Below are 24,757 nucleotides of genomic sequence, written 5' to 3' on the forward strand. Positions count from 1 at the left end.
CTTCCAAAAGATTGTGTGGCCCCTGCTCCTTCAAAGGAGGCTTTGCCCATGATTTCAGGAAAAGCAGGAAACAGCAGAGAATGGGTATTTGGAAAACTGGAGAACATTTTACCTCATCTGAAAGACAAGGAGATCTGGACCACAGCTGGTCAGGTCATTTTCAATGAAATATCACCAAAATACACTGTTTTGTCAAAGCCCAAATGTTTGTGTGGAGATATCAGTTTTGACCAAATTTTCAGCAGGAAAGGGGTCAAACAAGCTAGAGATACAGTCTATAGCTGCTTAGGGGCACTGGCTTGGGCTCTGAGAGCCACAGGTTCAAGACCCTGCTCTACTGAGTCAGTAGTCTGGAATGGAAAACCCTGAATCAGGTAGAGTGGGGCCTTGAACTTGGGTCATCCACCTGTGACTCTTGCTGAATTGAAATGTTCAGGTTTTAATCTGAAAATGAGCATTTTGATGCAATTTTTTTGTGTGTGAAAACACTTGAAAGGTTTTGATTTTATGCCATTGTGGAATGAAAACTTTAAACCCTCAAAAGTTGCTGTGAAAGGGAACTGTCGCCCTGTGGTCAACTCTGGTTTGGACATCACCCCTTGTCCTGGGCAGCTAATAAACTATGGGCTAGACCACGCTGATCACACACTTCAGCGTTGCCTCCACGCAGCAGAGCGATCCCAGTGGCGTCAGTACAGCCAAGCCGTACCCAGCCCAGCCCATAGTAGAAGGATAGTGTCACATCAGGCATTTTTGTTTGCACATAGTTTTTTCTATAGATACCGTAACTGACCTCAGGTCTTTCTCAACTAAAAATATTTTGAACAGGAAAAAGAATGGTTAATACACTCAGAGATTCTTTTGCCATGACAAGGTTAAATTCATTTCTGCCTTGCAGCTAATGCTGAAGCCTGGTAATTGCACTGGATGTCTCTATCCAGCCTTGCTTTTTAGTGAAAACAATTAATTTGAAGAAAGTCTGTCTACTTGTTTTTTATTTTTGAAACTAAACTTTGAGGCAGCTGATGTCCTGAAATGTGTTAAGTGCTCCCAAACTGAGCAATTAATCAACTGACTTCAAGGATATTCAGAGCTAGGAGACATATGTTCTGGAACATGTAAAATATCAGAGAGCAGAGAGCTGGCAAGCGGCTTGGTGCATGACAAAGCTCTGGAATGGATGAAGAGAACGAAGGGAACAGCATGTGTCTCATGTTATCAAATGCCCTCTTGTAAGGTGCTATTGGGTCCTCTTAGAGCAACACACTAAACCCTGCCCAAACTGTTGTGTACGGCTCATGCTTCCAACGCTGGGTTAGCAGCCCCGGCAAACAAAGCAGATATTGACCTTACATGCAAGAGGATACAGCTTGCACTGAGAGACAGTATGGATTGGTGGGTGGGTAACGGACAGGGCCTCAGAGACCTGCCTTCCAGCCCTGGATCTGCCACTGATCTGCTGTGTGACTTTCAGCAAGTCACTCACTGCTCTTTGCCCCCTTCCCCTGCCCTTCTTTGCTCTGTCCTGGCTACAAACCAGTAAGTTCTTCCGAGCAGGGGCTGTGTATGTGCACAAGGGAGCCCTGGTCTCCACCTGGGCCTCGAGGAGACACTGTGAGAGAAGTAACCCCACCAATCCTACCGAAGAGCAGTGACTCTCTAAAGGGCTTTATTAAAATGAATGTTTCTTCCACATCTGATTGTTATTTCTACTCCCCGCCCCCCGTTAAATTGTAACGTTCTCATCCAGGCAAAACACTGAACACAGGCAGGGGTTTTTCGGGAATCATTCCCTTTGAAATTTGGAAACTTTCATTACAACTTTTTTTTTTTTTTTTTGCTTCCAAGTACTGTCCGATGTTACTCTTTTATTTTTATGATTATGATTATGATTATTTATTTCCAGCTAAGCACGTTGTTCTCCCAGTTCACCATCTAGATTCGATCAGTGTTGTACAACTGTGTAAGAGGTGGCTTTTGCTCATGTCCATAGTGCCACCTGCAGGCTGTACTCACCCCCACTTTCAATGGCCCTGTTTTTCACTACAATATTTGCACTGAAAAAATTAAAGGTTTGAGCTCGCAGGGGGGATGGGACAGTTGGTTCTTTTGCTGTTTTAGTGAAGCCTGGTGGAATTATTATTATGTATGTTTTATTCCAAGTAGAACCGAGATCATTATGGAAGAAAATCAACATACTGATTTCAAATAGACACATTATTAGATAGGCAAATCTACAAAACCCCAAATCACTAAGTTTGTTCGATCAGGTGAGGAGAACAAATAACATTCTGAGCACAGATTTTAAAGCCAGCAACCCAATCAAGCTGACGATAGTAGCAAACCATATACTGTACTTCCATGACCCCCATCTCCCTAGTACCTCAGCACCTCGCAAGCTTTAATATATTTCTCCTCCCAACATCCCTGTGAGGCAGGGCAATGCTACTGTCCCCATTGCACAGATAGGGAGCTGAAGCATAGAGATAGACTAAATGACTCAGCCAAGGTCATACAGAAAAGAACATGATGGATCTGGGAATTTAACCTAGGTTTCCCCAGTACCCTAACCACTGGACTTGCCTTCCTCTCCACCCTTCAAGGTGTATGAAGTTAAAGACAACATTAGGTCCACTGAAGAGTGAATATGTTACAACCTAAGGGCCTGATCCTACAAGAACTTACACACATGCTTAACTTTACCCACATGAGAATCATTTGCTTTCATTGCTCGAGTGACGTCAATGGAACTGCTCAAGTGGTTTCAATTAAGCACACGTGTAAAGACTTGCAAGATCAGGGCTTAGAGATCCCCATCCAAGTGATGAGGCATGAGCAATGCCAGTAGAGGAGAACCTGCCAATTTATGGAAGTTCTCAGAGACCATCACCAGGTCTCCTATATAGTGCATTCACTGGGGTAATTCAGAGGACCTGTCTCAGAAGAACCCTGGCTAGGTATTGAAACACGGTGCACATGTATTCTATGACTGGATCACCCTGACAATCGCAATAAGCATTGGCCTGAACATTCACTGAACCAGCAGACTAAGCTGACCACAGCAGTCTGGGAAGAGCTGGTTGGGAATTTTCCATCGTAATGATTTCCAATGGAAAGGGTAGTTTCCATAAAATTGGAATTTTCCACAGGGGGGAAAATCTCAATTTTGCTGAAAATTTTCAATTTTCTCTGGAAATTATTTCATACCAGATTTTTTTCAAAACCAATTGGAATATTTCATTTTGTTGAACTGACCCAAAACACTTAGATTTGAATCAATGCAATAAAACATTAAACTGCATGTTCCTCTCAGCACTTTGGCTTATGGGCGTTGTACTTAGGGCCCGTTCTCTCCCGTTGGTCAAGCTCTCTGGAGGACTACATCTCCCATAATGCATTGGGGATTGCTCACTGACCAAGCTCTGTGCGGTGCATCATGGGTGTAGCATGACTGGGTGCATCCTAGGAGATGTGGTGTGGTCAGGGTTTCTGGCCCATAGGAGAAAGTGGGGGCATCAGGCTCCTGAACTGCAGCTTCCATGAGGCACCGCTATGGGACAATGCAGTTTGGTATTGAACTGAATCTAAACGAAGGATTTTGGATGAGTTCAGTAAACGGAAATGAAACATTTTGACATTTCTGGAGTCTTGGAATTTTCAAAGTTTCAACTTTTTGTTCCACGGAGTTTTGTCTGAGGAAGCCTGGTTCTGACTGTATCCGGGAGTGGAGAGCTGTAACTGCCAGGCAGGGCCTAGGGGCAAGAGCTGATGGTCCCAGCTTGGCTCACGTCACAGCTGGCCCTTTGGACACTCTACAGCCCGAAGCACCCGCACAATAAAGGCCTCGCCCCCAAAATGTTAATGGTGTTTTGGGAATTGTTGTCACACCGCTGGTACTTTCATCCTTTCCTTTACGTGCCCGCTTTTCCTGGCATCCAAGTTCAGCAGTTTGAAGAGGGAGTTGGGAGCACCACAATCCCTAGGCCAGTTAAACTGTAGACGCGAGCCCTCACCACTGGCACAGCCCCTCGCGGCTGGGCCTGGCATAGCAAGTGTCCATGGCTAGCACCCCTGCCAAGAGCTGCTCTGGCCCTGCTGTGGTCTCTCTCTCGTCTCGTGACTTGGCCCTCCTGCCGGGACACATTTAGCCCCATCCCTTCCATGGTAACAGAAATTCCAACAGAAATAAATGTCCAGTCCCTCTGTCTGGTCTGCCTCTCTCTCTTCTCAGCGCTCAAGAGTCCTTATCTCAGGAGCGTCACACCACCTTCCTCTGGGGCTGTTACAGGAACCCAGGCCCACCGTATACACTAGGTTCCAGTCCAAGCAGTCAAGGGTCACTCCACTAGTCTCCTTGCTGCTACCTCCCTGGACTTCCTCCTACCAGCCTTTCCCTGGACTCTCTCCTCACCCTGCAAAAGCCTTCATGGTTCCTACAGGTCTCTCTGTTCCCTGCCACCAGGAGAGTAACTGCAAAGTTCCTCCCTGAAGCCCCTTCTGCACTAACATTCCTCTGTTTATAGCACTGCCCAGCCCCTCCCAGCTAGGTTTCATCACTAATTAGGCTTGGCCCACCCTCCAGGTGCAACCAGGTAGGACAATTGGCCTCTCTGGCACACATTAATCCTATCAGCACCTGTGCACGGTAGGCACCCCATCACAAAGGCAGAGAGATTTTAAGATTGACAGAACTCAGGCATGGTATCCCCCCTTTCCCTGACACTAACTGGTTCCCCAGCCAGGCAGCCGTTCCACTTGTACCATAGTCACCACTGGAGTCATCTTTTATCAACCGTTACCAGCCTGCAGTAGCTGCGTTACTGAGCAGTTTCCCTGTCGTTGGAGTAGGAAGTTGCTGCAGTTTTCATAAGACAAGCTCTAGTGAGGAGCAAGGGTTGGCATGGTGATGAGGATGTAGAAGAAAATGGTGGCCCCAGAATTATGGAAAAACTGGAGGCCCTGTTGAGGCAAGAGCACGGGGCGCGGTGAGACTGGTCAGACGCTTGGATAGCTCGGTCCCTGCGCACCTCCCATGCACAGAGACAGGAAGAAGATTTTCAGCTAAGATGTGAAGAGATCTCTTCTTGCCAACCCACGATCCATGGGGTTGAGCAAAAGCCAAATGAAGTCAGCGGGTCTGTTTCTAGGGTCTTCACTGGGCTTCAGTTCAAGCCCCTCTGGCCTGGTGGTTTCTGTGTGACCAGTGTGTGCTCGACAGCAGCGCCATCAGGATGAGGGGGAAAGGTAACGCTGAAAACTATTCCAAAGCATGAAAATGATTTTAAAGTTTTTAGCACATTCTGTGCTAGAGACTGTATTCCCCGTGCCTCGGCTTTTCTGAGCACCAGTAAAATCTCCCCCCAGGAATAAGCTGCAGGCATCCAATGATGATCAGGGTCTTATGGACATTTGGAAATCAAGGGCGCTGAGTTTGGAATTCATTTGTGTGCCATCTCATGTTCACCCTGGGCCAGCAGCAGGCATGTTAGTTTTTTCTGTGTTTTAAATTATCATTATGTGCATGATGCTTTACAAGAGGTGGAGGGGACATAAAGTCAACAAACAGGACCAAACCCTACTTCATGGAGCCTGTCATCCAATGGGTTTGGACTTTAGCATGCTCAAGACAATGGACGGAGCTCAGCGACTGATCCATTTCTGTTCCAGAAAGAAGGTTTTTCATCTCCAGAACATAAATAGCCAGGAGCGAAGTATCGATGAAGCAAAGCCAGCCCAGTTACTCAATTATTAAAGGCCATCCAGATACTTGAAGTACCATCATTCAGTAGGTCCCCTCTCCTATAGCTCACAGAGCAGGAACACGGCCTCCAGCTGAATATTGTGGATTTGCATCGACGCCGTGCCTGAGGCTGGAGAGCAGAAACATTTAAGCCGTGGACCAATGTCCACTTCATTTAGGAATTTCTTCAGAATTCATTTAAATTCTTCCTTCCAGTTATTGGCAGAAACCAAACGTTTTCTCAACATGAATAAAAAATAAATGCCAGACATTTGCTGCAAAATGAATCTGCAGTTAATTTAAAATAAGCCAAAAAAACCCATAGAAATGCACTCGCTTGGCATTTTTATTGGAAATTATTTCCACTAGACATGAGGACCAGAAAATGAACAACAAATTGGATAGAAGAAACCCTCTTAGCCACGCTGAGCTGTAATTTGGTTTCTCTCAAAGCTACATGAAAAAGCTGGCTGTCTGGAAGATTAGCAGCTAACCAATAATGAGGAGAGAAAAGCAAGATCTCCACCTTGGAAACTCAGACATGTTTCCATGCACACATCGGCCCCTTTGCAGCTTTCTGCATCTCCCACTAAAGCTTAATCACATCAGCCTGGTAATTACAAGGTGGCTCAATGCACCTTTTACCCATTGATCTGGAGCGAACAAGTAAACCATAAACCCAGAGATGTTGTTATTTAGTTTTTGGCCCAGCTTCTGTTCAGCCATGCCATGCCTGCCACATTATAGGAGATCGTTTCCTGCTTTTGCCAGAACATAAACTTGATACAGGGGTCACAAAAAAGGCTCTAAAGACGTCCTCTAAAAACCAGCTACACTGATGGTTTTCAGCTCACCCTTTTGTCTGATCTGGGGCCAAGCCTTGGTTCCAGGCATAACAGAAGACAGAGAAGATGAAAGCTCAAGATCTGTTTCTTTCCAGCTTGAACCAGGTGTAGACCTGGCATGAATGGCCTCCAACATTAACTTACTCCAGTGAAGACATGCTAAAGCAATAACACGAAAATGACTAACATGTGGCCCAAAATGTCTATTCATTTCACTGATTTTCTATAAATGAATTTTCCTGGGGTGCATTTTTTAAATGTTCTATTTTATAAGCATTAAAGGGTTTCAAAGACAGGGCGATCCCTTGGAGAATTTTGAAATGCCAACAAGCATGCCTCTTATAAACTAATAGCCTATTATTTACAATTGTGAGAGGCTCAAATAGCCGATTTAAAACCTTCAAATGACAAAAATTCCTCTGAGGCAAGATGCCAAAGTTGAGCAAACAATTTGTTCGGTATGTTAAGTGCAAGAGGAAGCTATGGAGCTTGTCTTGTGTTTCCAGTTGGAGCCAGGCAGGAGTGGCAGGCTACCGAACAACGTAACAAACTACAGGGGAGGAATGAACAAGGGAAAGCAAGGCAGGATTAATAATCTTTTTGGTGATTTGTTGGACACCATGACGCAGGTTGACGCGGAGATGATGAATGCTGCAGAGAGCACAGAGACCATCTGCTGCTTGTCAGACTCAACTTCAAATCATACAAATAATTTACATTTTAATTTCTGGTTCCCAGCATGTTCAGTGAACCCCACAAATGGCAGAGGGGGGCCGAGGTAACAGCCTCCTTCTCACTTCTCCATTGGCCGAATGGCAGTTAAGAGTTACAGTCAGCGATATTCACATCAGGAATGAAATTCTGTATTGGACTGTATTTTTTACAGAGGTTCTTACACCACCCTTATCACCGCAGTGTCCGAGCACCTGCTAGCAGTGGACAAAGCAACACGACTAACACCGGTCACGTGTTTGTTCTCTCTAGTCTCCCCCGTGGAAGGTGTGTTTTGGTTGGGAGTTTTGGGATAATATCTACACACGTTGCTCTGCGTTTATGTTAAAGGCGGCAGGTCAAAGAAATGCGTCTGGCACTTGCAATGGAAGCAGGGAAGGTTTCTGGTGGTCCTTCATTCCTCCGGGGGTTTCATTCCACAGCTTGGGGCCGGTCCCCAAGGCAGCTCTGTCTCCTGTGCAGATGAGCTTTACCCTCACTTTAGAGAATCCCTCGGGTCAGAGGAGCAAAGGTGTTGACTTTAGGCTCTTTTAGCTACTCTGGGCCCAGAGCCCTGAGAGCCTGGAACTTGATTCGATTCACAATTCTATGGGATGTCAGAGTAGGTGTGATGTGTTCATGGTCACCTGTGTTATGAGGGGAGACTCTAAACACAAGGGGAGAGATTTGGACCCCCACTCTGGTGCCACATAGGAGTCACTAATGCACCACAAGTGTCTGGGGGAGACCTCCCCCAGTGCAGCCAGAAGGCAGGGGCTGGCAGGGAGAGGACTGGCCTGCAGCCTCTTGTGGTCTTGTGATCGGGGCTGGGCTGCTCTAAGATACACTAGGGACTATTTTGAGCTGGCCAGAATCTGGAAGGCACAAAGGTGGCCTCAAGACCCTGGGCTGGGCTTTCTGCACTGCACCTCTGGAAAGTGAAAACCAGCATGGGCCCCACATACAATTCCTGGCACAAGCTGAATACGGGCCCTGATTTTCAAAGGCACTGAGCACCCGGAACTCCAGCTGAAGTCAACGGGAGCTGTGGGTGCTCAACGCCTCTGCCCAGGCCCACAGTCCTCCTCCTCAGAGCTCTGCCATTTGTTAGCTGGCTGTTCTCCGTGGACTGACTGGCACCAGCAGGCTGGGCAATACTCTTTAACCACCCACAACTCCAGGCAGTCTGTCAATAAATGACGGCCACCGTACAAGTGCATTTGCTGTTTGTCCACCTTGCGTCCACACCCACACATGTACCAGGTAGAGCAACAGGAGATAGGGCAATGAGTGTCACTGTGAAAGGTGGCCCACTCTGGGTAGGGTGACCAGGTGTCTGGTTTTCGACCAGAACGCCCCGTCAAAAAGGGACCCTGGCGGCTCCAGTCAGCACCGCCAACTAGGCCATTAAAAGTCTGGTTGGCGGTGCTGCAGGGCTAAGGCAGGCTAGTCCCTACCTGTCCTGACACCACGCTGTGCCCCAGAAGCTGCCAGGAGGTCCGACTCCTAGGCGGGGGGACTATGGGGCTCTGTGCACTTCCCCTGCCTCAAGCATCGGTTCTATACTCCCATGGACCCCAGCCCAGTGAAAGTGAGTGAGGGTTGGGGAGAGCAAGCCACCGAGGGAGGGGGAAATGGAATGAGCAGGGGGCGGGGCCTCAAGGAAGGGGCTGGGCCTTGTGGAAGGGGCAGGGCTGGGCCTCGTGGAAGGGGTGGGGCTGGAGTGTTCGGTTTTGTGTGGTTAGAAAGTTGGCAACCCTAACTCTGGGCCTGCTGTTTCCATGGTGATTCAAGCCCCACAGAGAACTGGTTTGATCCTCTTGGCTTTTCAAACTTGTTCTGAACATCTTATGCAAATAGCCTTTCTGAAGAGATTCCCACTCCAAAAAAGAAAGAAGCCCTGAGAAACACATCCGAAAGCCTCTTTGTAGAAAACTTTCAGCCCAAATGTGCACATGCAAGAAGTTCAAACAAGCTTTGGGCCCCTCACTGAATTTTGGTGTGTTTGTTTGAATGGAACCTGAACTCTGACCCTTTGGCAGTTCCCCCAGCAGTGCTCACAGAACTTCTGTGGATCCAGCCCAGCTCACCCACAACTCCCTTGATACTGGGGGAGTCGACTCTGTATGTCCAATTCTTGCCAACACATCCCAGTTACAGAAATGTGGTTTTGTAATTTAGTTAATTAGGAAAGTCCATTAAGCTCTGAGACCAGGAAGCCCTGTACTTCACTCTTTTTTCCAGTTGCATTCACTGAGGGACAGAAATGTTCCCTGAACTCACTGCTTGTATACATTGACACTCAGTTCAGATCCTTTGCTCTAACCCCGGTCGACTGAGTTCTCTGAATTGTTACACGTATTCTTCCGACCATAAGAAAGCACAGGGCTATAATTCCACCGACTTCAGTGGCATAACAACAGGAAGGAATTGGGCTCACTGGGAACTGTGCATGTATCATTTCCTTGAACTAAAGCATAATATGCAATTTGTCTATATAAAGAACAGGGATATTTGCACAGAAATTAGCTTCTAATAGGAGAGGAGAAAATCTAGTGGGCCATAATAGAACTCATTTAAGCCACAGTGGCCAAGTCTGAATGTCATTACTTATTAAGATATGTCAATCACACACTGGAACAATGAGTTTAACAGAGGGCTGAGCAAGAACACGCAATCAATGAGTAATAGCATATCCCCAATCTTGCCAGACTCAGAGGACGAATGTGATTAACAGAGAAACACAGCCAAAGCCAGTCTTGCTTCATAGTCACTTACTGTGAGCAATAATGCATCTTCCCACACTCTGTTTTGTTTGGCAAATGCATTGTAAAGTAACGGAGAACTTAAAGCTCAGATCCTGCAATTGATAGCATGCAGGCAGACTGTGCACCCGCTGACTCCCTGCGGGCACAAGCGGTCCGCCCACATGCTGCTAATGGCAGGATCAGAACCATAATATGTTTGATACAATAAAGGTCTGATCTGGAATGCTTACTGACTTGAGAAGTCCCTTAACCGCACTTGGATTAATTGGATCAGCCCTAGGGTGACTAGACAGCAAGGGTGAAAAATCGGGAAAGGGAGTGGGGGGGAATATGCACCTATATTAGACAAAGCCCCGAATATCAGGACTGGCCCTATAAAATCGGGACATCTGGTCACCCAAATCAGCCCATAAGTGTCCCAAAAACTAGCAATGGTACAACAAAAGGCCAATTAACAATAATTAAAAACCTGAATAAAATCAGACAGAAAAGACGACTGGCACTCCAGGTTTTTTAGATCTTTACAGCACTGCTACTATGACCCGACTCTTGCTAATTTAGGCCCTGATTCAGCAGAGCCCGAAAGCACATGCTGAATTTTGAGTACACTAGGGTCGTCGCATGTGTCTCGAGAGCTCAGCTACGTCCGAGCACCTCTGTTCTCAAAGTCTGTGCAAGGAGCAGCACAGAGGTGCCTGCTCTTTAGGCTGAAACGTGCTTAAACCAACACAAACTATAAATATTTTTAAAAAACTAACTGCTGGTAATACTGGTATCGGTTCCACCCCACACTGAAATTTTTTGTGGAATTTGTTGACAAAGACCCGCACACACACACAATTTCCCCCCATTCTCGCCTCTTTCCCTCCATGCCCCACACTCTTTTCCAGTGGCAACACTGAATTTTAAAAACAAAAACATTTTAATGGGAAATTTGGAGGGGGGAGGGGGAGATTCCCACCAAGCGCCGGGCTGGATTTTGACTAGCTGTAGTAAATACACAGACCAGCTGACATGCTCTTCCTGCAGAATCACATGCTCTTGCTAACATTCACTTCTGAGTCGTTCCTTGTGAACATCAGTCTGAATATTCAGTTCACCTTCCATCTTGCTGTGCGTGTGATAGTGCCATTAAGAGATGCTTACAGCCCTTCAAATTGGCATGCTAATTCCCAAAGCGGCTAGAACAAGACACTGAGTGCGCAGCAAGCCTCCGCGCTTTTGAACTTCTCTGGGCACCCTATAATTAATACCTAGGCGCTGCTATTTGTGCTTTCATAAGGAATATTAATAGATGGTTTTCAAGTGTCCTTTGATGGCCCAATAGTTTTTTGGTATCTCTTGCAATTGTGGGCTCAGTGGCAGGGTACGACAGCAGCACAGGACGTAGGAACATGGCAGTTTGAACAGGAAACGGGTACGTTGGAGCATTGGTAAGTGGCGATCCTGCAGACGTAGCTGTACGGCTGCAGGGCCCAGAGCTGCAGTTGCATGGGGTGCAAGTCAGGGCAGAATGCTGTGCAGTTCTAGACACTGCAATTCCTCTGCACAGGTGTGGAGACCAATGGGGAACATGCCACTAAACAACTAGGCAGGTGCAGAACGTCCAGTCTAGCAAGGATTTCATAGCACGCCGCACCAGGTGCTCCGTGGGCCTTAGCAGTCCCAGCCCATTGTCCCACCCCTGTGCATCTCCCTTCCCCTGCTCCATTCCTCCCAGAAGTATTTTCACTGGTATTGTGGCCAGGCAGCGAGCTCCATAGCAAGTCCTGCTGGCTCAGGCCAGCTCTCTCATTCTGCACCCCAGCGAGGATCAATCTGCCAAAGGCTTTCAACGCGATTTCTGTACAAATGCAGGGACCAATCAGAGGCTCCTGGCATGTCTGCTTGGAAGGGGATGTCAGACAAGACCCACTCAGCCAGGCCGCTTCCAGCATGTGCTTTCATAGCCTGGCAAGTGAAGGGGGATACTGGCTCTTAATTCATTCACTAGTAGGCAGTTCTCCCTGGCCTTGTGCTACTGTCTGCAGGAGTTCAGGGGCTGATGGGGAGAATCTCCTGGAAGGAGCTAGAACACGTGCCAACAAGTCTCAGCTAGTAGAGGAGAACCCCTCTTCTTGCCCATAGGTGGGACTTAGTGCTGTCCATGGTGGGAAGCACCTATGCAAAGCCAGCCCTTATTTAGCGCAGGCTCTGAGCTTGTGTGTTTGTGCAAAATAAGAACAACAGAAAATAAATCCTGACTTTGCCACTGACTAACGGACTTGACAAGGCTGCATTACAGTCAGCAGAACATTAGTCTTGGCTGCCACGTCGCATGTACCCATCATATTGATAAACCCTTCGCTCTATGAAAGCAAAGTCCTGTCCTTTAATTTTCTATGATGGAGCAAGACTTCGGCCATTCTTCCCAGAGAAATCTAATGCCGTAAAGGTCAGGGAGTGCAGTTCTCATTTGAGCAGTTGCTGGGTACTAGCTCATATACACTTCCTTTGTAAATCTGCTTTCTTTCATTAGTTCTATAGAAATTCAGCCCCCTATTGCATTAAACTGCAAATCCATCTTTTGTCCTGACAATAGGTAATAAATACATTTATTTGTTCCGGAACTGTCTAAAATAACCAAGCAGGTTGGTGTCAACACATTCTTGTTTCCATATTCTAATATTATTAAATGTATCGAGGGTGGTTGTTTTCCTTCAGTTATCAGTTTGCTTGGTGGAAAGCACACTTACACCTGGTAGTTTCAGGTAGAACAACAACAGCCGTATTTATAAAGAGAGGCTATGGAAAATATGTCCTTGTCCAGTGCACAGTATAGCTCTTGCCACGACATTGGATGCCTACATAAAAATCCACATTCCAAACTCCCTCATACGAAGAATTCAGTTATAGCTAAAAGCTTCACTGACATTGCTTTAGAGGCATTTCAGAAGCTGAGGCCCTCACATTCCTTTTCACACGTGGATTCAAAATAGATCAAAATCTATTAAGGGCCACTGCCAGGATTCAGATTTTTTAAGCAGTTATAAAATGCAACCTAGAGTCTGAACCAAACAAAAGTCACTGAGAGAGGAGAGACAAGGAAGGGGAGAGGGAGATATCTTTGATTAGATCAACTTGTGTTGGAGTGGAAGAGCCAAGCTTTCAAGCTACACAGAGCTGTTCTTCAGGTCTGGGGAAGAACGTTCTTCTTGCACTTTTATGTGAGCAGACACATCACAAATGCGCCTCAGGAATGGAGACTCAGATCTGTAGTCTGTGCGAGGAAGCAGATATTGTACAAAATGAAACCTTTGTTTCAATTTCCTCACACTTTTCCAAGGTAAACAAACTGCCAGAATACGTTGACAGAACAGGGAAGGGGGCAGGTCTGAGAATGCACCTTTTATCTCCTTTGAGCCGTTAACTTTCTTTTGAACAGATCAGACTCAAACCCCTGGCTTCTCTTTCACACCAGTTTACTCCTGGTCTCAGTGAAGCTGCTCCTGGGTTACCGAGATCAGAATCAGCCCATAGCTCACTGCCAAATGCACGATACACAGTTACTTACAAGCAGCCCATTAATGCTCTTCACTTTTGACAACAGCAAAATTGGGAGATAACCTAGATTATTTGGTGCAGAAGGGAAGCTGTTGGGTGAAATCCCAGTCGTCCATGGCAAAACTCCCATACACTGCAATAGGGCCAGGATGTCACCTACTGCCATCCCATTATACATTAGCAGCCACAGAGCAACAATCACTTCTATCATCTTGTCAGCTATGCCAAAATCCCTGAATCCGCCCTGGATACAAATCGCAGCCTTGCAAATTTTAATCTGTGTTTCCGGGGCATGTAAAATAGCACCATCTTCTCCCTGCCTAGGTGCCTCCCTACTCATCTCGCTGTGGATTATAGCTCTGCCTCCTCTTCCCCACATTCTTCTCCCTGCTCTTCAGGAACAGACAGCTGCATGACTCGCTGCCGACCAGCCCATCTGGCATGTGGTTACTCAGTTCATCAGGAAGACGCAGGGCAGAATTCCCATCTCCGTCAGGGACAGGAGAGTCCTGGGCACTGTCAACTAAAAAGCCACAGATCAGGAAACATTTCTGAAGCCTCCTGGTCTCCAGAGTGTTACAGCTTGCATCAGCTCAGTGCACTGCCCTGTGTGGATTGATTTGTTGTGCAATGTTGTGATTTGGTGGTGTGTATTACATACTATTTAATACCAATCAGAGAGGGGTCTTAATCTCTGCATTATCTCAGCATCCACTGGCTGTTAACAGGAAGTGCAGTATTTTGGAGGCAATTTCATATATGAAAAGTCGAGAGCATTAGGACTATGGACAAGAAATCTTCGCAACTTCATTTTTGATGGTTGAAAAATGGACTATTCTGTTAGATATCCAGACTTTTTATTTCTCCCATAATATTTGTGGTTGGGAATGTTCAAGGTTTCATGGCTTTACCAGATCTGCAGCAGATTTTCCATTTCCCCATAAGACGTGCACATCCAGCAGCACATTTATAAAATTATTAACTCAGTCGGCCAGATTCTCTACTGCTGAAAATAAGTACAACTCCATTGACTTCAATGGACGCTAGCTGAGAATATGCCCTGCACTGTCTGTGCGCGCTCATGCTCATTACATGAGTTTGTGGGTAAACTATGGAAATAAAAATATACCTCTTTCAAGCCAGTCAATTTGTTCTTGTGCTAAGAGCCGATATAATTCACATTGGCCTGCTCACAAGCAGCACTCGTCTCACTGCACAGGTTTCAAATCTAGAGAATAACGTTCTCTCCAGGACTCAAGACATCCATGGGAAGCTTTGATATCATGCTTCACAACCCAGCTGGCCAATTGCCATGCCGTACCTCACAGTGATAGCTCCCCAACAAGGTACAGCTTTCAACCTAGCACCGTCGAGTCATTCCCACGCTATCTAACGCATACGACACCAGCCACCCCATTTTCTCTTTAGAATTTGAACAGGTTTGAAGTGGTCTGGTTCTTACAATTCCCTGGGCCTCTGTGCAACCTCAGGAAGACACTTTTGCTATTTTCGCTCTATTCCTGCTGCTCCTGCCACTCTCAAGCTCATGGAGGGCTTTTACTCTTGTTTTTCCCAACCCTAGCACATTTCTCTGCTTCTTTCTGCTCCTTTTCCCCATTGGCGAAAGAGATTTGAGGTATTTTCCTTTCTCACCTTCCCTTGCTTCCATCACAGCTGTCCCCACATCTAGGTATTTTCTGCAGATTCCATTGATTTCATAGTCCAACCTGCAAATCCCTCCATTGGCCATACATACAGCTAGAAATGGCCCCTTTTACTGCTTTCACTGCATGACTTCCTTGGTAAGAATTCTTGCTGTCAGGTATTAGGCATAAGGTCACTAACAGCTGCCTGACAACCAAGAGGCTTCTTTGCCCGAGTCTGACTACCACGAGCAGTTGTTTGCAGTGGTGTTGTAGCTGTGGGAGTCTCGGGATAGGACAGAGACAAGGCGGGCGAGGCAGTATCTTTTATTGGACCAACCTCTGTTGGTGACAGACACGCTTTCGAGCTACACACAGAGCTCTTCTTCAGGTCTGGGAAAGGAACTGAGAGGGTCACAGCTAAATGCAAGGTGGAACAGATGGTTTAGCATACGTAGTTTACACATATTGCAAGGTGAAGTCCTGTGACAGAAGAGGTCAGGCCACTTCACCAAGAGAAGTCAAGGCAGTAAGATTACCTCACCCACCGTATCATGAACAGGTCATTGCAGGCTCAACTTAATATATGCTCAGAATATAGTTTGTGATCCTGTTCGAGATGATCCAGTGCAGTATCCTTACGTCCAATCTCAGGGCCATGCTCTATGACTGTATTGCAGGATCAGGCCTTAAGTGGGAACTTCCTTACACCTAAAAATAGTTTTCTTCTCTCCCATCATGTTTGACCCTCCATGCACTGGGAGCTATTTTTAAAAGATGCTTCCCTGCAGTGAAACATCCCCATTACATTATAATGCACCTTAGCTCCATTTTGTGCAGGTCACAGTTTTTTAAATGGTCTCCATTGTACTTTACAAGCATTTAAGAAAAACCACTACTTAATGAGGTGTAAAACTAGTTATTGTGAAATAAAACTCGCTCTTTATAGTGTGTGTGAGGGGGAGGGGGAATTACATTTTCATGCCCTGTTTTCTTTTAAAATGTGTGCCTTTCCCATCATGAATGTCCTCTGTAAACCTAAAAATAAATATTCTTCACAGCAGAATGCTGGCTTGGAGGCCTGTGATTCCCATAATAAAGAAGCCCTGCGGTGTAATGGTCCTTAAATGCTCCGCATCTTTTACACTTAATGTAAAATCCATCAGCTCTAATAGCTGTGACTAAATTATTTTATACTTTTTTTCTATTAAAAGTTAATTTTCTGAGTTGGCAGAGCAATATAAGCATTAAATTATTCAGAAAGCAATAACCTCTAAGCTTTTCTGAATTCAGAAATATTCCCAAGCCAGCTATCCCCCAAAACCTTTTGCCTACCCACTTAAAAAAAAGAGCCAGTATGGATAACAACATTGTGCCAACAATCAATTATAAGCTGCATTACTTATTGGTCTTGCTTTCACTAGTTCATGGAACAGATCACAATGCACAGCACCCCTATGACGCATCCCTCAGACTTCTGGGTTTCTACAGGTATGGTAGCAACAAAAAGATCACAGAAAGTGTGGGACCCTTACTGAATGGGGGAGGCAACCTAGTGACAGGTGATGTGGAAAAAGCTGAAGTACTCAATGCTTTTTTTGCCTCTGTCTTCACAGACAAGGTCCACTCCCAGAATGCTGCACCGGGCAGCACAGTATGGGGAGGAGGAGAGCAGCCTTTGGTGGTAAAAGAACAGGTTAAGGACTATTTAGAAAAGCTGGACATGCACAAGCCCATGGGGCCGGATCTAATGCATCCAAGGGTGCTGCAGGAGTTGGCTGATGTGATTGCAGAGCCATTGGCCATTATCTTTGAAAACTCGTGGCGATCGGGGGAGGTCCCGGACGATTGGAAAAAGGCAAATATAGTGCCCATCTTTAAAAAAGGGAAGAAGGAGAATCCAGGGAACTACAGACAGGTCAGCCTCACCTCAGTCCCTGGAAAAATCATGGAGCAGGTCTTCAAAGAATCCATTTTGAAGCACTTGGAGGAAGAGGAAGGTGATCAGGAACAGTCAACATGGATTCACCAAGGGCAAGTCATACCTGACCAACCTGATTGCCTTCTATGATGAGATAACTGGCTCTGTGGATATGGGGAAAGCAGTGGACATGATACAATATCCCACAGTATTCTTGTCAGCAAGTTAAAGTATGGATTGGATGAATGGACTAGAAGGTGGAGAGAAAGCTGGCTAGATCGCCGGGCTCAACAGGTAGTGATCAACGGCTCGATGTCTAGTTGGCAGCCGGTATCAAGTGGAGTGCCCCAGGGGTCGGTCCCAGGGCCAGGTTTGTTCAACATCTTCATTAATGATCTGGATGATGGGATGGATTGCACCCTCAGCAAGTTCGCTGGTGACACTAAGATGGGGGGAAGAGGTAGATACACTGGCGGGTACAGATAGGGTCCAGAGTGACCTATACAAATTGGAGGATTGGGCCAAAAAAAATCTGATGAGGTTCAACAAGGACAAGTGCAGAATCCTGCACTTAGGACGGAAGAATCCCATGCACTGCTACAGGCTGGGGACCGACTGGCTAAGCAGCAGTTCTGCAGAAAAGGACCTGGGGATTACAGTGGATGAAAAGCTGAATATGAGTCAACAGTGTGCCCTTGTTGCCAAGAAGGCTAACAGCATATTAGGCTGCATAGTAGGAGCATTGCCAGCAGATTGAGGGAAGTGATTATTCCCCTCTATTCGGCATTGGTGAGGCCACCTCTGGAGTATTGCATCCAGTTTTGGGCCCCCCACTACAGAAAGGATGTAGACAAACTGGAGAGAGTCTAGTGGAGGGCAAAGAAAATGACTTATGAGGAGAGGCTGGGGGAACTGGGGTTATTTAGTCTGCAGAAGAGAAGAGTGAGGGGGGATTTGATAGCAGCCTTCAACTACCTGAACCGGGGGTTCCCAAGCGGATGGAGCTTGGCTGTTCTCAGTGGTGGCAGATGACAGGACAAGGAGCAATGGTCTCAAGTTGCAGTGGGGGAGGTCTAGGTTGGGTATTAGGAAACACTATTTCACGAGGAGGGTGGTGAAGCACTGGAATGGGTTACCTAGGGAGGTGGTGGAATCTCCATCCTTAGAGGCCTGGCTTCACAAAGCCCTGGCTGGGATGATTTAGTTGGTGTTGGTCCTGCTTTGAGCAGGGGATTGGACTAGATGACCTCCTGAGGTCTCTTCCAACCCTGATATTCTATGATTCTTGGATATATTTCATTTGCGTCTAACATTTGCGACCTTCCGTTTTGCTTAAATTCATTTATCATCAATGCTTGTTCACGCAGAACATGAATGAAAATGTCCTTTAACACACAGGGGATGCTGCATGCTTGATTATGCTGAACACATGCATCATCGCTGCACTGGGAACCTTGCAGATAAACAGAAACAAACCAGGATTTACTCTCTACCTTTCATGAGTTACTTAAACCAAAAATCAGACGCCACGCCAGTGAACTTTGCCTATATCAGTAGTCGTGGGACTGGAGATTCCCTTTTTTTTTTTGTTTTTTGTTTTGTTATTGTCAAATATTAAGATTTCAATTTTATGAAAAATTTAACTTCTTGCAGCACAGCTGTGTAGCATAATCACAAGAGAAAAGCTACTTTAAAACTCAAGGGAAGATACAACTCAAGAGTTTCTTTTGGATTACACAGCATTTGGAATTTTCACTTACTACATGTTTGAAACCAAATTCAGATTTACTTTCCTTTTAACTTCAAAAAGACATTCTCCCTAGTTTATATAAGACTTACTACCTCTTCCAGGACAGCGGACATGTCCGTCTACTGTCCAGCTAGTGCTGTCCTGCAAGTGGGAATCACAACATTACATACTTGGTGCTAAATGCTGCTGAGAATTTTAGCAGTGCTCATTCATTCCAAGATTCACAGCCAGTGCAAAGGGACTCCTCAGGAAGGGGTTCACTCTCTGACATGCTGCTGGGGTATTATTTACACTCTACACAGGATGCATAATTGTGACCTCACATCAGTACAAAAAAGTCAATGGAGCTGAATAGCTAGGAGATCAGAATCAGTCCTAGTTAGGAACACAGCTGCAATAAAGTTCAAGGCAAAAGGAGGTATTGCCCAAATCCACCCTCGACCAAGATGCTGCAGTCTAGGGAGATCAGATATGCAGGTTAAAGGGAGAATAAATTTCTTTAGGAGGGAAGTGGAAGAGCTTGCCCTCTCGAACGACAGAACGCTCTGATACACTATTGCAGCTGGAACCAGAATTCCAGATTTCCTAGATCCTGTGCTCTGACAATGCCTCTTTCTTGGACCAGAAAACTTACTACCAAAATATTCAGAGCAAGCTATTCTTATAGTATGTGTGGTCCAACAAGGATCGGAGAGTACCAGCAGTCCAGCAAGAATGCTGTTGTGATATTCCCAACCCAATTGTGCAGACTCAAAAGGTTCAACTAAGCATCCAAACTTATTGGGTTGTTTACTTGTTTCAGATAGCACCAACTCACTCAGAATCAATGTTTATCACTAATAAAGATGAAACAGCACTATAAAAAGGCAGATTTTTATTTCCTAGCCCCAGTCATATGGTAGGGGTTATATATTCCTGTCCCATGACGGGAACAGTAGCTACAATTTCCTCTCAACCTGTCACAGTACATCTTCTAAAGCTGACTGTATCCAAGTTTTTCTATTCACATGTTTACAGGAAAGATGTGGACAAATTGTAGAAAGTCCAGAGAAGAGCAACAAAAATGATTAAAGGTCTCGAAAACATGACCTATGAGGGAAGATTGAAAAAATTGGGCTTGTTTAGTCTGGAAAAGAGAAGACTGAGAGGGGACATGATAACAGTTTTCAAGTCCATAAAAGGCTGCTACAAGGAGGAGGGAGAAAAATTATTGTTCTTAACCTCTGAGGATAGGACAAGAAGCAATGGACTTAAATTGCAGCAAGGGCATTTTAGGTTGGACATTAGGAAAAACTTCCTGTCAGGGTGGTTAAACACTGGAATAAATTGCCTAGGGAGGTTGTGGAATCTCCATCTTTGGGGATTTTTAAGAGCAGGTTAGATAAACACCTGTCAGGGATGGTCTAGATAATACTTAGTCCTGCCTGGAGTGCAGGGGATTGGACTAGATGACCTCTCAAGGTCCCGTCCACTCCTATGATTCCATGATTCTATGTATGCCTTTTTCCAGACTCCTTTCACTTCAACTTCAGTAGCTGCTGCAGCTCTGTCAAACCATGAAACATTACACAATCGTGTCCATACACGTGTTTCCTTGTCACTCCATCAGTCGAACCAATTACAATGGCAATTAAGTCAACCATCTTGAAAACTGGTTCACTAATATAAAAGGAGCAGCCCCGTACTCATTGATTTCAATAGGATTAATCACAAATGACAGTTCCACTTCATAAATATAAGTAGCAGGCTTGTACACTCGGTACAAACATCAGATATTGCAAAAATTCTACAGCTCCAACTATTATGTCTGAAAGTTCATTGAACATTTCTGTCTTCTACTTTGCTGAACAAATTGCTGCTTGTTGATCTCCATACAGTTTCAGGATTATGGTACTCTTGATTTTTATGCTTCCATATTACTAATATCAGAGTATACACGGGCAGCATTTCCAAGTTTCCATTGCATAGTAAGTTTGAAGGGTGTGAGAGAACTAATATCTTTCACTGTCATCTTAATCTTGAGAGGAGATTTTCAAGCTAGTGTTTAAATAATGTTATCTTATTTAAAAATGAAGACAGACCTAAAAGACTCCCACTGGAAACATCTATAGCAAGAGGGGAATCTGCTTGCTTCTGAAAAAAATATAAGGGATAGCCATTCAAAAGCTTTCAAATAACTGGCTGCAATGTGAAGTAGGTAGCACAGTCAGAGATTAAATGATTTTAAAAATCCATCAGAGAATGCATAAAGCAGATTACTGGTAAATCAGTGAAAACAGCTTCCAAATAAGGTCTGAGGAGCAAGATTAGCTGATACTCATAGTACGGTTAACAGATATAACACCTGCTGCTTGGAGGATGCTTAGTCAGATAAAACCACCATATTTTTTGACCCAACTTCCAGTGTCTCTTTAGGAATGACTCAAATGCAAGAGGTGTTTCGGTTCAGGTTGGAAATGTATTAGAAGGATTGAAGAAATGTTTTCACAATACTTGCGTATACTCCCTGTTCTGAGTCACTTTTGTAAAATCTCCAAAATTCTAAGAGAAAACGATCATTTATTGCATTTAGTCACAAGACTCACTTTGCACTTGTCCTGAAGAACTTTCTGCACTCCCTCCTGTACTTGTTTCCTTCATGGACCTGGCCTGATTATGGAAATGAATCTGAAGCTAATATTTGGGGCTAGATATTGGTACAGAGCCTTTCACCTCCAGGTCACCAGTTCCAAGCCAGCCATTTTGGCAGTGCTCAGAAGGGAACACGCAAAATCTGTTCAGTTTCCCGCCAGAAGCGAGGTAGCAATCTAACGGGACACGTGTCCACTTTACAAGCTGCCCTCACAGCTGACACTTTCGTTGGCTGTATTGTCAGTAGTCCAGGATTGACTGGAGACAAACTGAACCGCTCAGTTTTGGAGGTGGAAAAGTTGGTAATCCCAGTATGTGCCTTGGCAACACACACACACACAAAATCTTTTCCAGTCAAAATGAAGACTAATATTCTCTTCCCCGTAGACTATTTTGCCAATAAGCCACAAGGTACTATACTGCTTTACCATTTACCAATGGACTGTTACAGTAAGATAAAACACTTTATTGATATGTAATACAAGAGAAAAAAAATACATAAAACTTCCCCCAGTAAGGAAAAATTCAATACTAAAATAGCCCAGTATTAGTATTATCAAAACAATCAAATTTCTCTCCAACCAGAGCTTCAAGTAATGTGATTAGAAAAGATTTTCTAAAAACTAAAGTATACTTGGTGAACTCACACATCTCATGGGACTCCTCTAGGAAACTGAAGGAAAACAAGAGTGATCAGTTGTCACACTACAGCTAAATATATTAAACATGCATTTTCACAAGAGTTTGTTTTAGAAGTGCCTGCGTCAACATCCTCTTTTCCATGTTTGGGGGCTGCCATTTCAGCGATACAGCTAGAGGCCCACACTCAAGGGCAGAGAGGCTAAACTCTGTTGGAAAAGAGGAACCTTAAAAGCTGCCACGTACAGTTTGGGGGTTTGTATTTTAAACCCAGTTAACATAACTGTAGTTAGATCAAGCACTTACAGAATTTACTGTACAACCCTGAAAGTCCACTTGCAGGAAAATATAGAGGCTGAATTCTGTTCTGTTCCATCCTGCCCTGCATCAATGCCAGGATGACAGCCTCCTATTTGCTAATTATGGGCAAATGCTTACTGACAAGTGTAACACTTGGTACGGAGCGTAGTACGGAGCTAGTGGGACTCCTCTGGCAGCAAGGAGCATTATATCCCATAAGTAGTACTTACAGGGTCAGGCGCTACTCTGTTTATTCTGAGACACTAAAAAAAACAGTGACTTTGTGGCTAGACTCTTGTTTTACTGCCATTTTCCTCGAAATAGTCCCAATTTTTGTATTTCCTTCCATAAAACTTGGCTGTAGATATTTCATTCTTTGGCAATATTGCACTTCCACTTAAAAAAATATGAAGCTCTGTTTTGTTTAACATGTGAATTCCAAATTAGATTTCTCTTTCTATGAATCTTACTATTAGCATCTTTCCCCATAAATAATCAAAAACTGATTATAGTACATAATTTACAGTGTTAATAAACCAGAAAAACCTCTTAAGCTTTTGCTGGAAAATGGTTGCCCATCTGACACTTGAATTAGATAATGTACAACTTTATCAAGTGTGTTGCTCAAACAATCTAGGTCCATTTTATGCATAATGAAATTTGAAAAAATACATAAGAATAAAAATTGGACTATTGCATTTGAGACTGAATTGCTGTTCTACATTCATGGTCTACTCCAGTCCTGCTGTTTCTTAGCCTATTGAAATCAGTGTTACAAAGCTTTAATGAAAAAATATATCTTGTAAAAAAGCATAAACGTTAGTGTCTGATGGAAAAAAAACTGATTTGTACCTCTAGTAAAACGCGAAGGCACTAAATCTTAAATTACTTAAATAAAAGAATGTAACCTGGCCAGCCAAGCTACAATGTATACCTTGACGCTATCCATCTTGTTCTGTAGTTGATCTACTGTCAATCTGCTGATCAACTTAATATGATCACAAAAAGCACACTTTTTAACCATTAAAAGAAAAAAAAAATCCAACAGTTACAGTATTTCAGCCACAGTCACTTCAGTTTAAGTTCACTGTCATTCACCCTTTGGAAATTAACAATAGGATCAATTTGGAGGTGTTGTATTTGGGTTTATTTATTTATTCTAAAATGGTCAATCCGACATTAGAAGAATGTAACTACTATGTCATCATTTTGACTGCCAGCTTGTACACCAATTGTAAAATAAATTCTACACACTTTATAATCCACATATTTGAAACATCTAATATTAACTAAAGCAATTGCCCTATTGTTTTATTTTACAAGGGGTAAATGACTTCAGCCTCCTAGTGTTTTTCATACTTGGAATAATTTTTTGGGGGGTGCATTCTTTTTACAGTTACCACGCCACAATAAGAGAAAGGCCATGAAGGTTAATACAGCTGTAATCACAGCACTCCTACAGGATGCAACAGCCATGCTACAGAACCAGCACTAAGCATATTAACAAACAAGCCCCTGTCTCATGCGAATGATCTGGAGTAAGGCAGCTTGAACATCTTCATCCATGTGGCCCTGGAAGTGGGGGGGGGGGGGGGGGAGGGAGGGAAAAACAGGATTTTTTAAAAACCACACTGCATTATTCATGACTAAAATTAAAACAAATACCCTCCCAAAATGAATGCATGGTCAATCACCATCTCGTTGGTAAAACTGAATTTAATTAACCTTATTAATGACTTTGTGTCAGCAGAGTTAATTTCCAACTTTGCAGCACAGTGGCAAATTTCCTGTTTGAAATCACTGTTTTGATTTAGAGATGTTGCTGTTCTTATCTTCTGGACTGCCTTGCAGCTTCCTGCAATTATCTACAGTACTCAGCTATGATGGTGACTAGTATAAGAGTCATATTTAGGATCTGAAATTGCACAGCTTCTCAGCTGAACCATGTTATTGTAACTTGCTGCAGCCAGTAATTATAGGGAAAATTTACTCATCTTTGCATAAATTCATATTCCCTATTCAAACGGAACAGGAGAGTTGAAAGTTCCCAACGCTCATGCAACTCCTCCACTGCACTATTTGGGATATGGACATGTATTGATAGCACTGTATTATCCCCCTTAAAGTGGGTCACCACTGTATGTTGTCTAGATCTCCATAAAAAATGACAAGCAGATGAAGGCAAACACTAAATTTAACATGCTGCGGTGCTCTTTTCCTTCTCAGCTTCCTTCTGAAGCAATACCAGGCACCGCAAAAAGCCTTT

At 44.4% G+C, this 24,757-nt stretch overlaps 1 protein-coding gene across 6 annotated transcripts in view; it reads right to left on the bottom strand.

The window, feature by feature from the left end:
• Window positions 1-22,042: 22,042 nt before the first annotated feature.
• Window positions 22,043-24,757, bottom strand: part of UACA (uveal autoantigen with coiled-coil domains and ankyrin repeats) — a 72,099-nt gene continuing 69,384 nt past the window's right edge. For all 6 annotated transcript variants that reach the window (XM_074966651.1, XM_074966653.1, XM_074966650.1 and 3 more), the window contains one exon: window positions 22,043-24,063. In XM_074966651.1, coding sequence (XP_074822752.1) covers window positions 23,992-24,063 — 72 coding nt within the window. In that variant the 3' untranslated portion in view covers window positions 22,043-23,991. The remainder of the gene's footprint in view (window positions 24,064-24,757) is intronic.

The sequence above is a fragment of the Natator depressus genome, chromosome 10, assembly GCF_965152275.1.
Source record: "Natator depressus isolate rNatDep1 chromosome 10, rNatDep2.hap1, whole genome shotgun sequence".
Lineage (NCBI taxonomy): Eukaryota > Metazoa > Chordata > Testudines > Cheloniidae > Natator > Natator depressus.